Raw genomic sequence first — 17,918 nt, forward strand, 5'->3', positions numbered from 1 at the left:
GCTGGAAAACCTCCTGGTGGAGAGACTACTCCCCTGGCAGGAACATAGTCCTGCTGAGGTAGTCTGCCTCCCAATTCTCCACCCCCGGTATGAAGACTGCTGAAATTGCCGGGAGGAACGTCTCCGCCCAAGAGAGAATGAGATTTGCCTCTGCCATGGCAAGTGCGCTTTTGGTTCCACCCTGTTGGTTTACATATGCCACTGCCGTGGTGTTGTCTGATTGGATCCTCACTGGTCAGCCTGCCAGGAGGGCCTGAGCCCCGCACAATGCCCGATAAATGGCCCGGAGCTCCAGCATATTTATTTGGAAACCTATCTCTGATGACGACCAGGTCCCCTGGAGACAGAAGTTCTCCGTCATCGCTCCCCAACCTCTGAGACTTGCGTCTGTAGTGACAATAATATAGTTGGGAGTCACCAGGGACCGACCTTAGAGAAGGTGATCTGTAATCAGCCACCAGCGAAGTGATTGACGAGAAGAAAGGTCATCTGAGCGGCCCGTCCAATTTCCGGAGAATCTCCCACTGGAGAATCCGTGAATGGAAGCGTCTGTACTGGATGGTGTCGAAGGTAGAGACCATCGTGCCTAGTAACCTCATGCCCAGCCAAACGGATGGCCGAGGGACAGACAGCACTTTCCTGACTAAGTCCTTAAGGGCCTGGACTTTGGGCTCGGGCAAGAAAACCCTTTCCAGTGCTGTATCGAAGATCACCCCCAAAAACGTCAGACGTCGGCACGGCCTGAGGTGACTCTTCTCGAGATTCAGTATCCACCCATGATGCTGTAGCACCTGCACCGTGTGATCCAGGTGGAGCTGAAGTTGGACAGCGGAATCCGCCTTTACTAGCAAATCGTCCAAATTGGGAATCACCGCAGTAAGCTTGCCATTGCTGCCATGATCTTTGTGAAGACCCGCGGAGCTGTAGCCAAACCGAACGGCAGAGCCTGGAACTGGTAATGGACTCTTCCGACCGCGAACCTGAGTAGAGACTGATGCATCTCTGATGTCGACAGACGCCAGAAACTCTTTTGCCGGCATACCCTGGATCACTGATCGGAGCGACTCCATGCGAAACCGATCCACCCACAGGCTGGCATTCAAGGCTCGTAGATTAAAAATCGACTGATAAGAGCCATTGGGTTTCTGGACTAGGAACAAACTGGAGTAAAACCCCTCTTCCTGTTGAGACTGTGGAACAGGAACTATAACCCCTTCTGAACAGAGGGAACTGATAGCCTGGTTTAAGGCCCGTCTCTTCTCCGGCTCTCTGGGTAATGCTGTAGTGAAGAAACGTTGTGGCGGCTGCCCCCTTAGGTCGATCACATAACCTCGGGAGATGATTCCCCTTACCCAGGCTTCTTCTCCCGAAGCTACCCACCTGTCTCGGAAATGAAGAAGACGGCCCCCTACCTTCCCGGAGACCAGATGGGCTGAGATCCTATCAGGTACTATGCTTCTTAGATGCCCTAGCACCCGGGCGCCTGAATGTGCCGCAGAATATACCCTGGGGGGCAGAACCCCTACTGGGAAAAGAGCGTCCTCGGGCCCCCTGACCTCTAATCGTTCCCCTTCCTCGAAAGGAAGAAAGGAAGCCTCGGAAACGTGAGCCCTTTAGCTTCTGGGGCTCCACAGGCAGAAAACTGCTATTTCCACCTGTCGCCTGGGATATAATAGTATCAAAATACTCCTAAGGCATCCCTCCAATTTTTTTGTCCAGTGGATACTTAAAGGAGGCCGCATGCTTTGCTAAACAAGCCACAGGCGCATCCACTCTTGCAGGCAACTCCCACTTAGCGACCTGCTCCTGTGGAAAGGAATAAAGGGCTGCAAATTTACGAGGAGTAGCCTACTTTTTATCTGGGGTCTTCCAGGCTTCCTCTACCAGTTCTGAAAGATCCTGAGACACTGGGAAACAAATGACCCTCTTACACCTCCGCTTAAACAGCCCTTCCGACCTAGCTGAGGCGTCAAGGTCCAGACAGTCCAAAGACTGTTGTACTGCCATAATAAGGTCCTCTACGCCCTGATTTGACGCAGAGTCTGAACCCCCTCTTCTTCCTCCTTCTCCTCTTCTTCCTCCCCCTCGGGATCTGACTCCAACAAGACACTGGATGGAGGAGGACGCTCATGCGTAGTGCGTAGTTTAGACTCCTCCAAAGAAGCATTCCATAAAGGCCGATACTTTCTCTACCCCTACCGCCGAGCGCTCCATGGTACGGACCCAAGGAGAAACAGGACCCTGGTAACCACCCCCTGCAACAGCAGGTGGTGAGGGCAAAGCAGGTGCTGGCGCTGCTTAGGCTTATGGGAGCCTGCATCATGCCACTGGAGGGGGGGGAACCAGCAGCCATGGCTCCCGACCCCCCCCCCCCCCCATACTGAAGCCAGCCTCACTGCTCCTTCCTTCAAGCACTTGGACTGACCTGCATTTTCTTACAGCACCTGGTATCCCAAGTGGTTTTCCATCCAAGTACTAATCAGGCTCAACACTGCATAACTTAAATTACCAGTAGCTTGTCCAGTGTGGTGTTGCTGTAGGTCTCACCTGCGGTCGGTCTGTAGTCGGCGCTCTCCCCACAGGAGCTGCCGGCAAGATGGCGCCCGCCATCCAGTACCACGCTGACTGCCTGCACCTCTACCAGGTAACAGCAGCGCGCTATCCGCGGGCCCAGAGTGTTAAAATGAGGGAAGCACTCAGCGTCAACCTGCCCTTAGATGCGGCTCTCCCCGCCGCTTTACACTCCAGCTGTGTGCTGCTATAATCAGCGCACAGTACCTATAGTAAAAAATAAACATAACATTACAAATAAAGGAAAAAATCCCCACGCTAAACCAGGGCCCTGAAACAACGTTCCTCTCTCCACAGGCACTAAACTTACACTGAATTCAGGGTTTGCAGAGGGGAGGAGTTATAGATTTCAGTGTTAGTGCCAAATCCACGCCTTCCCACCTACAACCCATAGTCCAGTGTCCCCCAGCCTAGACGAAAGAGAGAATATATTGCGTATGACATAAAACATACTATTTGGTTTACAGCAGAGTAAATACCATTAACTATTAGCAATAGAAAGTATATAATAATTGACTTATCCAAACAGTGTTCCTGGGGAGAAAAGATTTATTTAGCAAAATGATTAGTGCACAAGGCAGCATAAATAAGGCAGTATATAATATAGCAAAATTACAACATCCTAGGACCGAAGGACCATTCCACTTTAAGATTGTGTATAGTGACTGTGGGCAGGATTGGATTGGCACACAGGGGTATAGGGGAAATCCCTGGGGGCCCCCACTGCCTGAGGGCCCCATCACTTGCTCTAATCTCAGGTTCCAGACTGTACACTCAAATTATACATTGTTGCTCTATTATAGGGTCAGTTACATGGTCTCTAATGTCTGCCCAAGCCTCTGTGGGAGCTGGCCTAATCCCCTGTGGTAAGCTTAGGCCCCTACCATTGCATACCCCCGGTGGACCCATCATGCTCCAGTCTGACACTGATTGTTGGCCATGTCAGTTATCAACTTTTAGAAAAGAGCGGCCATGTGAAGGATTACTATATGCCACAGGAACCAGAAGCTACTGGATTGGTTAAAGTTTGAGAATAAATCTGCACATAAACACTATAGCACAATAATATATATATATATATATATATATATATATATATATATATATATATATCAAAACAAACTATTGTTGCAGCAACCCAGTTTACATAGTCTGTTGTATTTGATTGACCCCAGCAATAAGTTATGTCACCAATATGAAAATAAATCCTTAAAGGTAAACCTGAAATAGTCACTGTAACAGCAAGTTCCCTTGTCTTACCTGTCTCATGGTGTATGCCCATCATCAGGGCAGAGCAGAAGTGCAATGTTATAATATTGTAATCATGTCAGCTCCCATACAGGTCATTTAACTGAAATAGGATTTGAAAGTGATGGTTTCCTTGTCAAAATAGATAATCTTGTCTGCTTTGATTTTGTCTTTATTTAATGAATTAAATTAATATACAGTAATTCAAATACACAATTCCTCTGTACTATTGCAGCCTGTCAACTGGTATTACTGTCTCTTACTGGCACACAGTAACTAGAAATTGCATGCAGATGTCTGCCTTTCTCATTGTCTTCTCACAATCTTTCCATGACACATTTTAGCAAATCTGTGCTGTGAATATAAATGGTGTATGATACAGTATGTGACATTTTGCTTTGTTTTTAGGCTAGATGAAGCTGCAACATCTATTCAAAAAGAAAAAAATATGTACAAAGAGATCGAGAACTATCCCACTTATTTTAAGGTATGGCACCATAGGCATATGTACAGTACACCCTGCAGCCAGAGTATACTTATCTTCTGCCAGCATGCGGGTCCCTCCTCCACCGCACCACCGTCTTTCCAGTGACCTCTTCATGCAGATGGCGCCGCACAGTGAAAGCAAAGACCCTGGAACTGTCCCGGAGCCTTTGCGCTCTCGTGAGCTTGCACCATCTTATGGAATATGCTGGCCCATTATGCATTAAGCAAAGACACATCGTCCTCCCTCCCTCATGCCATGATTTCCAGTTTGTGTGTTGGGGAAGGGGGGCAAAACCAGGCACGATGTGAACTGAGTGCAGGGGTGGTGGGCCCCAAGGGCAGCTTGGGCCCCATAGCAATTGCATCCACTGTAGTTATGCCCCTGTATGGCCCTTTATAATGTGTCACCAGCTACACTAATAACTTAAATTACCAGTAGCTGCAGAAAGCGCTCAGCACTATGGGCTTTGGAAAGCAATGCTTTTTCATGGGAACATTTTTTATAGACACTTATGCTGTGCAGAGCTTGCAAGGATCTCTGACTTAGGGCCTGATTCAGCAGGAACGCAAATTCTCTGCTGATTGCAAATTCCCGATTATTGGGAATCTGTACGTACACAGGACCCATTCTGCGAGTGTGCAAAATGGGTCCTGCATAGATTCACGCAAACCCTTGAATGCCTCTTCCTGATTGACAGGCAGAGGCATTTAAGGGGCGGGTGCTGCCATTCCTGGAAACTGGGGCATGTACGCCCCGTTTTCCGATAGTGGATAGCCCAGGATCTGCGGTGATCGCAAGCCGGGCAGCCTGAGTAAGCTGAGGCTTACTCAGCTGGCCGTAGGCCCGGCGCCATCCTCCATCGACCACCGATGGTCGTGATGGTGATTGCAAATGCAGCAGGGGGTATCTCTCTCAACTGATCATCTTGGTGAAACTATGCTGCACTGCAGGTGGGGCAGATTTAAAATGTGCAGACAGATTTAGATTTGGGAGCAGTGTTTTAAAACTGACATCTAAATTGTAGACCGAAAAAAAAAGAGATTTACCCCCCAGCACACTGCAGCAAAAACAATACTTAAATCCTACATGATAATAGAGATTTAGAGGTATTAGTTACACACATTTGCAAATATATGAATAAGCGCCAGGCCAATCGTCAAGGCTCCTCTATACTGGCGTCCCTAATATTAAGGGGCTCACGTCTGAGAAGCAAGGCACCCCAAAAAAATTCCAACCAAGGGCCATCCCCAGGGCATCACACGAAAAGGGGAAAAAGGTGATAGTGAAGTATAAAGAAAAGATGTGTAAAGATAAATCAATAAGTGTTAATGAAATGATAGAGAATTAAAATGACATAAATAATGTACAAACAAATAGAGAAGTGATAAAAGTATTCTATGTGAATTAAGTGGTGATGCCATGAGAAAGGCCCAGTCAAAACCCCCCCGGGGGCCCCACTCCCAAACGCTCACCCCAAAATAATTATTGCTACATAATGGTAGCACCCACTCTGGGTCATATAATTACAATTGGTGTACTGCATGGTAACAGTACATATATAAGCTGAGAGCTAACTTACCTTGGAGGTACCCCAAAAAACCTCCACATGGCACTATAAGCATCAGCACCTCCTCCTAATGCTGACTGCCTTCATGCCTCTCCAAACTTGCAAAAAAAATTAAAAAAATTGTAGAGTAATAATAAAGCTGTGCAGTATTTGTGGGCTACATGCAAAAGCAGCCAGTATTTACCCTACATGTCAAAGAAATTATGTATTTACACCTCTTGCATTGCAATATGGTTTGTTCAGGTTCACAGTTGAGAGCGATATCTCACTCTATTCCCAAGTCTGAATCAGGCCCCAGGTCCTGTGAGACTGCTAGCGCCGGGCGTCACTTTTGCTGTTTTTTTTTTTTATTATTATTTTTTTTTATTGCCGAAAATGCGATGCGACTAGAATGCACCTGCAGACTGCGACTGAGTCTCTGAATCTGTATATGAAGTGATCCAGCTTTTTTCAGTTCCATTGTGCTTCATATACAGACTCAATTTTATATACGACAAGTGTCGTATATTAAATTAATCGGCACAGCCTGCTGGTGCTTCCTAGTCGCATCACGACATTTTTGGCAAAGAAAGGACAGCCGGTGCTAGGAGAGTAGGAAGGTACCTGGCAGCTCAATCATGCAATGCAAGACGCGCTGCGTGGCATATTAAGGCTAGATGTATGAGGACACATCTGTATTTGTGCTGGTATTTTTCAGACCATATCAACACCTGCAAGTCTTCACCTTGTGTCTCTTGTTGCCTGCTGATGAGCTTTCGTTTAGATGTTTATTAATGATGTCACCAATTTCTTACTGGCCATTTCTGTTGGACCTTTAATGACTGTGTGCTCTTGCTTCTGGACTATACATGTTTGTCAGTACAATAATTTATGACCATTGGAAAATTAATAGTTTTTAGCTTCTATTCATCTTGTTTTTAATCCCATCAGTGTTCAGATATTGGTTTGAGGTGGATATTATTAATAAAATGGGAATTTTGCATAATGTAATATTAACACCATTTTGATTAATGGTGCAGTACACACAGTCCAACTTTGCAGGACGATAATATCGATATCGATCATATCCTGATTTTGGGCCCCTTCCAACCTCCAAATGATGGTCGATGCTCAGGCATGCATGGTTAATATCGACCATCACACGTGCATGCAGGCCAACCTCGTCGATATCGACCAGGTTAGCCTGATTACTATAGGGACCCGCGATCAGCCGTTTGGGGTTGGTGCATGTGCTGGATGTTCGATATCGAACATCCAGCACATGAAGGACGATCAGACAACGATATCTGATCGTTGTCTGATCACTCCGTGTGTACGGGCCATTAGACTTTTTTCAGCTGTGTGTATTAATTAAATCTTTCACTTTTTTTTAAATCTTTTTTATTTCTTTGGCCAATAAATTATTTTTGTGTTATCAGTGTTAAAGTGTGTTTGCCAGGCTTTAAGGAAAAGTGCAAACTATCTTATAGTAACATCCCTTATTTTGCCCAGTATCTCCCCTATTTGTAGAAGTCTAAATGAAACAAACAATAGAAAAAGCAGGCAGCTAGCAGTGTCCTATTAATTACTGGATATAGAAGTTTGTGTAACACCGTGCACCATCACACAAGTAGTTTGTCAACATCATTCTAATTAATGAATGGAAGTGATGTGATTGGCTAGGCTTTCCATAAAGCATAACTGTCAAAACATTTCTTAGGAGCAATATTCTGATTTGGTGATTATAGTATGAAATAAAAATTTTTGATTGGTAATTTGCTTTTATCATTTTATTTAGAAAACTATTGCCCATGTGTTAGTATATCTTCATAGGAATGACTACGTAGCTGCAGAGAAGTGTGTCAGAGAAAGTTACAGGTGAGTGTATTACCGATCAATGTGTGGTTTTGAATTTGTACAATGTTAACCCTTAACATATCTAAACATATTTTGCCTTCACTAATTTACCATTATTCATAAGGAGCGCAGAGAAGGAAGGGGGAGCAGGTACAGATTGCCGGGGCCTGTGTAGTGGCCATGGAGTGGAGGAATGTGTGATGCTGTGATCATGCACGCACCACAGTAAGCTATACAATGAGAAGGAATAGCAACGCCCTCTCCAGGGGCCACACCCCTCAGCGCCCAGACCTGGCCAAAGTCTCAGTGGCCCTGTTACTTGTTTTAATCATGACCTCATAAAAGCTGGTGGGGCCTGTGTTCTAAGCAAAACACATCTAAATTAATAGTGTATTCAAGGTTGTAACAGAAATGCCTGGGTCCCCTCCCCAGTGTAAGCAACCACTAAATTCAGTACCCTGGTCACACCACATGGCATTGCTTTTGTGCTAGACTGCCAGTGCCAGCTGATGCCCACCATTCCATACTATACTTCACTTGCCTTTCCATTGCAGTTTTCTGCTGTCTAGGCTGCAGCTCTATATGTAACATGTAACAGACCAGCCCGTCACATCACTGTCAGGGTCTACTGATTTCTTTGCTAGATAAAAGGAAAATACAGAACTATGGTATAACATACCTTTTGATAATTATTTTTCTTCGAGGTCCATTGGGTCCACAGGAATTAACCTTGGGATATATAGTTGGACAGCGTCCATTGCACCAAACAGCAAAGCTTTGGAGCTCCCAGCATGCACTGGTCCTCTTCCCTATATACCCCGCCCCCATCCACAGGCATTCAGTTCGTGACTGAGCCTCGCGGCAAGAGATGGAGAAGGAAGAGACATTTCACAAGAAAACATTCAACAAGCGAATAGAGAATCTGTGATAGAACTCTTTAAGAACAGGTCCATCTGAGGCCAGGTGCGTCAGGGTGGGTACCCTGTGGACCCTATGGACCTCAAAGAAAAAGAATTATCAAAAGGTATGTTACATCATAATTCTGTATTTCTTCTTCGGGTTCCATAGGGTCCACAGGAATTACCTTGGGACGTCCTAAAGCAGTTCCCTTAGGGATGGAGACCCTCCTGAGAAGATAGGAAAATCCGCCGCCCAAAGGAAGTATCCTGGGAGGCATACATATCAAAAGCATAGAACTTTATGAGCGTACTCACGGAAGGCCAGGTGGCTGCCTTGCAGAGCTGTTCAGCAGAGGCGCCCTGTCTTGCCGCCCACGATGGTCCGACAGACCGAGTGGAATGGACTGTCACCCTGTTAAGGTATAGACCTGGGAAATAATCACACGGAGCCAGCGGGGCAAAGTCTGCTTATTTGCTGGCCAACCTCTTTTGTGGAATCCATACTACACAAATAGAGAATCTGTTTTCCTGATGGACTTGGTCCGATCCACGTAGATCCTGAGGGCTCAAACCACATCAAGAGAAGCTTCACCTGTAGACAGGTCTGAAGACTGAAAGGCCGGGACTATAATTTCCTCATTAATATGGAAAGGGGAAACCACCTTTGGAAGGTAGCCCGCCTTGGTACGGAGGACAGCTCTATTCTGATGAAACACCAAATAGGGAGAGCAACATGACAGAGCTGCCAGGTCAGACACTCTGCGAGCTGAAGAGATAGCCAGGAGAAAGAGAGTCTTCGCCGTCACCCATCTCAAGTCCACCTTATCCAAGGGTTCAAAGGGATGAGTCTGCAGTGCCCTGAGAACCAGAGACAAATGCCACGGTGTTACCGGTGGAAGGAATGGAAGTTGCAGTCACAGTGCCCCCTGCATGAATGTTCTAACATCCGGCAGAGGAGCAATCTTGCACTGAAACCAAACCATCAAAGCCGAAACTTTGACTCTCAAGGTAGCCAGGCGAAGACCTAAATCTAATCCAGCCTGGAGAAAACCAAGTACCCTGGCCACCTTGAATATCTTAAGGTCATAATTCCTGTTAACACCACAGAAAAAATGACCACCAAATCCTGTGATAGATGCGAGCAGAAGCAGGCTTCCTCGCTCTTAGCATCATCTGGATCACTGACGGAGAAAACCCTTGGCCTTTAAAACGGAAGACTCAAGAGCCAAGCTGTCAAAGCCAGCAGAGGTAAATCCTGGTAAAGACACGGGCCCTGCATTAGCAGGTCCTGTCGCAGGCAATGGAAACGGACAGTCTATTGATAGACGTGTCAGATCCGAAAACCAATGCCTCCTGGGCCAGGCAGGAGCTATTAGAATCATCCTGCCGCCTTCCTGTTTGAATTTCCTGACAACCCTTGAGAGGAGGGAGATTGGAGGAAACAGGTACACCAACCTGAAGCTCCATCTCACTGCCAGGGCATCCACGAAGGCTGCTGGGGGGGTCCCTTGTCCTGGACCCGTACCTGGGAACCTTGTGGTGTGACGTGATGCCATAAGGTCTACATCTGGTAACCCCCACCTGCCCACCAGGATTTGAAATGCCTCCGGATGAAGAGCCCATTCTACGGCATGTATGTCCTGGCGACTTAGGAAGTCCACTTCCCATTTGAGCACACCTGGGATGAAAAGGAAGATGGTTCTCTGCCCAAAGCAGAATCTTTGCCACCTCCTTCATGGCTGCCGGACTTCATGTGCCTCCTTGATGGTTTATGTACTCCACTGCCGTCACATTGTCGGACTGAACTTGGACCGGCCTGCCCTGAAGAAGGTCCTGCGCCAGAAGAAGTGCCCTGTGCACTGCCCGAAGCTCCAATATATTTATTGGTAGATGGCTTTCTTGGTCTGTCCACCTTTCCTGAAAGGTGTGCTGACCCATCACTGCTCCCCATCCTCGTAGACTTGCGTCTGTGGTGAGGAGCACCCATTCCGGGACCCATAATGGACGACCCTTGTCTCAGTGAGTCATCTCCAGCCACCAAGCCAGGGAGAGCCGAACCTCTGCTGAGACACAAATCATCTGGCGCATTATCTGATGATGCTGACTATCCCACTTGGGCCAAGATCCACAGCTGTAGGGCCCTGGAGTGGAACTGGGCATACCATGGAGCCCAGAATCTGCATAGTATAGTGGTCTGACACTACTTGTTTGCACGATAGACTGTGCACCCAAGACTGTAGTGCCACAATCTTGTCCTCCGGCAGAAAGATCCTCTGTTGCAGAGAGTCCAGCCGTGCCCCCAAGTACACCATTCGCTGAGTCGGTGACAGGGAAGACTTCTTCCAGTTGATCACCCAGACGTGCTCCTGTAAGAAAACCATAGTCATTCGTAGATGACATTGCAACATCTCCCGAGACTGGGCCAATATCAGGAGGTCGTCTAGATATGGCAGTATCCTGACTCCTTGTCACCTGAGATGAGTCGTCATGACTGCCATTATCTTTGGAAATACCCGAGGGGCTGTGGCCATACCGAAGGGTAGAGCCTGAAATTTAAAATGTTGCTGATCCACTGCAAACCTGAGAAAGGTCTGGTGGAATTCTGCAATTGGGACATGCAGATATGCATTCTGAATGTCCAACGAAACCATGAAGTCTCCCGGCTCCATTGCCAGCATAATTGACCGTAGAGTCTCCATGCGGGAACTTCGGTACCCTGACAAATCTGTTGAAAGATTTTAGATTCAGGATAGGACTGTGCGACCCATTGGGTTTTAGGATCAAAAATACATTTGAGTAGTAACCCCTTCCCTGTTGCGTCACAGGAATTGGGACTACGACTCCTCGAGTTCAGGAGGGCCCCACAGATTCCCGATAGGCCGAGACTCTGACTGGGTCCGCAGGTAGATTTGTAACCACAAACCTCTAAGGGGGATACCTTTGAAATGGCATAACTGTGAGCAACTAGATCTCGCACATAGGCATCTGTAGTTGTCTGATGCCAAGCCTGGGAGAATTGTAACAGTCTGCCTCTAACCCTGACATCCTCCAGGGGGAGGCCTGCCCCATCAGACAGTAGGCTTACCATCTGACTTGGATACCGGGCACTTGGTTGACCAAGACTTCCTGAGTCCTCTATGAGACTGACCCTGTTTGCCGAGGACTGTTTCTTCGTTTTATTTTGTGGACGAAAGGACCGGGATGACAACTGCCTTCTAGAAGTAGATGGTAACTCCGCAGACCTCGGTGTAGCCAATTAAGTCATAATGTCATCTAATCCTGGTCCAAACAGCACCTTGCCTGCGAAAGGTAAAGATTCTAGAGCCTTTTTAGACCCTGGATCTGCCTTCCTGTTCCTTAGCCAAAGGGTTCTCCTGGCTGCCACAGAGTTAGCCGAGACACTAGACGCCATGATGCCGGCATCAATACCTGCTTCTCCCAAGTACACAGCCGCCTCCTGTATCTGGTCCAGAAGGAACTTCTGCTCTCTTGTTGGGTTGACTTTAGTCTCCCTCAGGGACTTCGTCCAATCTTCCATAGCCTTTGCAACCCAAGCTACAGCCGTAGCAGATCTGGTGAAGGCCCCTAATTAATCTAGTGACATGAGCGTCTACTGTGGGGGAAACCTCCCATTTATTAAACACTCCTGGTGCACATGGGTACCGAGAGGTTACCTTCCTAGTGGGCGTAAAATGCTTGCTAGGAGTTTCCTATGCTTCAGACATGAAATTTGTCAACTGTCCTGAGTGCTGGAAATAGTCTTTAGTCACCGCCTGACGTCTAAAGACCACCTCCTTAGATGTCGGTGCGACCTCGTCCTCCTGAATATTGAGGACAGACCTCACCACTTTTACCAGAGAGGGAACATCCACCAAGGATTGATGATCCTCCATTACTGAGGCTGACCAATAAGTCTGAGAATCCTCGTCTGACGAGAAGGTTGAGTCCGACTCTTGAGGCAACACATGGCGAGAGCCCCTTCTATGCCCCTGCTTCCTAACTACCACCGGTCTTTCCACCTGCGGCTAGGCTGAAGACGTCAGCCCAACAAGGATTCATGAGAGGCAAACACATAGGATGTATATGCTGTGGGAACCCTATAGCCTGAGGTACCCCCGCAGCTGGAACCCGTACCTCCGTGACCTTGCCTATTAGATAGGACAGAACCTCAGGTGTGATGGCCATCCACGACGGCTCTGGTGCTGTTGCAGGTGTACCAGATGTACTAGATAACTGTCTCTTGCTACAGTTTATACACAACCCATTCAGATTAACATCCTACTCAGACAGGCCTGCGGCACAGGATTTACAGGATATAAGCACCGAAGGACTCTCATCCTTAACTTTACCTTCCGACATAATCATATATATAAATGGTACAAGATATGGAAGTTCTGCAAGTCTAAATGCAATGTGACTTACACTATCAGTGACACACCCCACCCTCAGAGGGATAAGGAGAAACACAGTGATAGCAGTACCTCACAGTTTTTGAAAACATAGGCAGTGTACACACAGCAGCCGGGGAGCGCCTTATCTCCCCTAAGCTGCGTTTTTGACGGACGGGTACGCTGCACTACAAGGTAATAAGACGTTGACTAGTGCGTCTTACCACCGACCCCGGCAACAGACGATATGGTCCCAGCCGCCTTAGTGAGAAATTGCATTACGTCCTTCACTTGCAGTGGCCTCTGGTGCGTCTCAACACCAGAAGCTAGGGACTGCTTTTCGCATGATTCCCTGAGAGGAATCCTTACCTGACATCTCCGTTTACCTGACCGCAGTCCCGGACCTTAGCGTCTTTAGGCCGCCAGCTAAGCCACGCTGAGGCATGCCGAGAACTTCAGGGCTTACAGCGATACTGGTGTTTCGGCGGAGGTAGTTGGAGCTGCAGTGGAGTGTCATTATTGGCGCTAATACCGCTAAACTCTGGAAGTCTCACAAACTTAAAGTAAAACATAAAAAAAAAAGCCTAGGACTGCCTAGCAGTCCCGCTGTTATAACAGGAGCGTCTTGCTGCGCACCAAACAAAACACTAAATGCCTGTGGCTGGGGGCGGGGTATATAGGGAGGAGGACCAGTGCATGCTGGGAGCTCCAAAGCTTTGCTGTTTGGTGCTATGGACGCTGTCCAACTATATATCCCAAGGTAATTCCTGTGGACCCTATGGAACCCGAGGAAGATATCTGGTAATGTATGTGAGCAAATGACATTGACCATTTGCTCTCAAACACTGAAAAACAAACAAGGTCATTCAGACAAGTTGGTTAAATTGTTTGATTCAATAAACTTGTCTCAGCTACTGTTTTTTGTCCATTTTCCAGAGTCAGGGAGCAAACAGACAATTGTGATTTGCTCCCATACATTACCAGGTTTACTAGTTGGCTGATTGGAAAGATAATCTTTCCATGTGTAGCCAGCTTTAGGGGTCCCTGAAGACTGGATTTAGGTAAGACTGCCATGGGGCGTTAGCCGAAACACATTTATGTTAAAAGTTTCTTCACCTTTTGTTGAAAGACTTTTCTATATTGCCATACCTACAGGGAGAGTTAATAGCCAAGGTAAGCTGTCATTCATCCATATAAAAGTCTTGCACAGAAGCTTTTTACATTGAATTACTTTGTATTATTTAGTATAAAAATCAATATTAACTCAGTTGTGTGACCTTGACTGTGATAAAACAATTTACTATACCAGTGAATGGCACCATTTGTATTAGAAAAAAGTAACAAAAATGCAGTGTATCCTGCCGCATTTATATGTTGCAAAAAGTTTTTGAATTAAAAAGAAAGTTACAATCAGACTTTTTTCTCTGACTTCTCACCATTCTCTGTAAGTTTCTGCGTATCCCTTCATCTCTGTAATTATGTATAAAATATTATACACTTATATTTGAAACTCTTACTAAACATTGTAAGAATATATAAATGTAATGTATGTTTGTAGATCAGGCTCAATACATATGCAGTGATTTTAGTCCAAGGGAACGTAGAGAACATGTGATGTTCAGTATACCTTTATTATCCTAAGGCATTGTTTGTCATTGGACATAATTACCAGACCCCTTTCTGCATTAGTTGGTTTAATATAGGGAGTATTTAGGTGTCTTAATGCTATTTTATGCAAATTAGTGTGCAAACAAAATGGCTTTACAATTACAAATAAACTCTCTTTCTGCTATGGCCTAGTTCATCATCTAATGAACGTTCACAGATGGCTTTTGAAACGTAAGACTATTGGATAGTGACCCTTAATTGTGGCAGGGTTATATAAACCTTTGCAGTGTGTACACAGTACATTAGGATTGACACTTGGGTTGTTTGTGTAGTATTCCAGGTTTCAATGGTAGCGAGGACTGTACTGCCCTGGAACAGCTACTAGAGGGATATGATCAGCAAGATCAGGACCAGGTGTCAGATGTTTGCAACTCACCTTTATTTAAATACATGGATAATGATGTAAGTGCATGGGGTAACGTTCATTAATTACAAAATGGAAATAAATGTGTAATTTAAAAATTATTTGTATTATTCTTTAGATAGGATCACCACATGACTCTGTGTTTAACTGTGATTATTTCAGCACTTACATCACAGAAAGTGACACACATGCTATGGTTCGTTTTGTCAGAAGCCAGTGTGGGGGGAAATAGGAGCACATGGAAGATACCCACGTGAACACGGGAAGAACACACAAACCCCACACCCATAGTCCTGTTCAGAGTACAAACCGTGGCTCCAGCTATTAGACAGCAATACTAACCACTGTACCACTACACAATACACTATACAGGCAGAATTTAGTTGAGTTACCTTCTTTGTGGTATTTGTATGTTTTATACTTCATTTCCTCTAGTGCAGTGTTAAAAGGCCACTAAACCAAAATCTTAATAATGTAATAAGAAAGTATAGTATTCCTTATCTGATAGGAGGTAATAATGATTTTATGTAACCATGATCCTGTAGCCTGTGTACTCATATGAAGAGACCAAGTTGAGTCTGTCAATGGCCTTACAGATGGGAATTGTAAAGTAAAATAGATTTATCCTTCCCTAGTATTATCTGAACTAAATATATTTCTGGTGTTTATTAATTGTCCATATAATCGCCATTTATTAATTACCATCAACAAAAATTGTGTAGGTTTTATTTATACATATTTCCTTTTTGATACTTTCCATCATAGTAAAACATTTTAACTTTTTGAAAGTTATTTAGAATTAACAAATGCAATGAAATGAAAAAATGTAAGTATCTATATTTATGAAGACATGCTAGATGGAGTAAGGGTCATGTGTAGGAAGAGTTTAATCTTTCTTTTTTATGTTGCAATAGTATGCTAAGCTGGCACTGAGCTTGGCTGTCCCCGGAGGTGGCACCAGAAAGAAACCACCTGCGACACCACAGAACGCGGTTTCGGAATCCGCTCAGGGTGGTTCCAAAGTTGAAGAAGAAGATGATGAATATGCTGGAGGGCTCTGCTAATGTCTTCTCGTGGCTGCCCATGTGTGTCTCCAATATCAGGTCTACCAACTACAAAGAAGATGTCCTACTCTGCAGATATCGTATGGGAATGTTACTGCTTTGTTTCATGGCACTTGTATGAAAACAAAATCTCATTTCCACTTCTTCCACATTCTGTCTGTGATCAGAGCTCCACTGATGCCAATATTTAACAAATGGTATACGGATCAATATTATTTCCCAGTGCAGCACAGTTAGCATCTCTATCGACATGACGTATAATTGTAGCATGTAACTTTATTTTGTCATTTAAAATTTAATAGATCATCTTCTAAAAATAATGACTTCTGTTTCTACAAATGTGTTTTCCTGTAAATTACTGGACGTAATTGTGACATGACTATTAAATATTTAAAGATCTAGCTGTATGTGATTTGAGATGCTTTTGATACATTATTTAATATATATAATATAAACCTGTATATTATTAATGAGTGTTTTGTAATATTGTTATATTTTACTTATATTTATTAGGAGGCTAATCGTTTTATTGTAACGATATCAGGACCAAAGGTGGTGTCACACACTGGTGCTTTTCCAGCTAGAACTTGCTTTCCTCATTACACATTAAGGTGAATGCAGAAGGATCTTCCCCATCACATGGGAGGGATTAAGCTTTACAGATGCTGTATGCAACGTTTTCTCAGCACATTGGTCTCCTAGGGGGAAATGGAGTGCAATTTTAGCAGCAAGTTAAAGCTCGCAGAGAATCTACTGATTTGTTTATTTTGTGGTGAGTTTGAAACCCTTAAATTACTACCATTTTAGCCTAAATCAATGGAGGTTTATTGAAACTTCTCAGCATTTTAGGGGAATAGTGTACCTAGGGAAGGGACCACTGACCTCTATCCAACCTACCACCTTGATAGCCAGTCAGGAGCAGTCTTTTGTTGTTAAAGACCACGGGCCAAATGTAATAGGGTGAGAGTTTAGAAAAGTGAGAGTTTCTGACACTTTTTAAACTTTGCCAATGTAATAGAGTCCAAAAACAAAGTAACAGAGTGAACTTGCATGTTTTTTTAGACTTAAAAAACTCTCACGATTTAAAATCTCATATAGATGTTTTCCCATTTTGAAGATAAAACTCAATCAATGTGAGAGTTTACTGCTAAACTCTCACATTTTCTAAACTCTCACCTTATTACATTTGGCCCCATATATTTTTTAAGAAATGGTGCACAGAAATTACTTTTATTGATTACGGGGTCTCTTTTTTTTTTTTTTTTCTTTGTTTCCCATGGTACCCATCAGCCAAGGCGTACTAGTATGGGGCCGGCGCTAGTTAGCATTAGCTCGGTCATTCCTAGCTCTGGGTGCCCGGATTTCTGGCCAGCCCTCCCAGAGAAATCTCATACCATTGATAAGTAGCATAGCCTGGACAGGAGGGGAGTGCGGGGTCTTTACATTTTTTTTCAATGTGTTTGGTGGCTATTTGTAAACTCGCAGCTTATTAAAGCTGGCAATTTTGTATTCAGAACATCAAAACAAATTGATATTGCAACTTTTATTTAGAAATCAAGTTTTTTTGCATTCAATACATGCAGCGTTTTCTGAGAAAATCACACTTTACATTTCCGCCTAGATACACACTAGAGCTATAGCAATTTTTCAATCGAACTGACAAACGGCACAATTTTCTACCAGTGGAAGCTCCCAAAATCGTCCCGATGATCTCGATTATTGACAGATCGGTGTGCTAATTATATATTGTGTAACTAGCTTTAGGGGCCCATGTATTAATAATCGCAGTACTGCCATGAATATTAACTATCCAACTCGCCGGGAAT

At 44.9% G+C, this 17,918-nt stretch overlaps 1 protein-coding gene across 1 annotated transcript in view; it reads left to right on the forward strand.

The window, feature by feature from the left end:
• NAPG (NSF attachment protein gamma) overlaps window positions 1-16,493 on the forward strand; it is a 39,790-nt gene extending 23,297 nt beyond the window's left edge. Inside the window, exons 9-12 of the mRNA XM_088469815.1 lie at window positions 4,228-4,306; window positions 7,651-7,730; window positions 14,937-15,066; window positions 15,943-16,493. Of these exons, the coding sequence (XP_088325941.1) occupies window positions 4,228-4,306; window positions 7,651-7,730; window positions 14,937-15,066; window positions 15,943-16,092 (439 nt within the window). The 3' untranslated portion in view covers window positions 16,093-16,493. The remainder of the gene's footprint in view (window positions 1-4,227; window positions 4,307-7,650; window positions 7,731-14,936; window positions 15,067-15,942) is intronic.
• The last annotated feature ends 1,425 nt before the right edge of the window (window positions 16,494-17,918 follow it).

Source organism: Taudactylus pleione, unplaced genomic scaffold (assembly GCF_031769625.1).
Source record: "Taudactylus pleione unplaced genomic scaffold, aTauple2 ptg000093l, whole genome shotgun sequence".
In the NCBI taxonomy this organism is placed as follows: domain Eukaryota; kingdom Metazoa; phylum Chordata; class Amphibia; order Anura; family Myobatrachidae; genus Taudactylus; species Taudactylus pleione.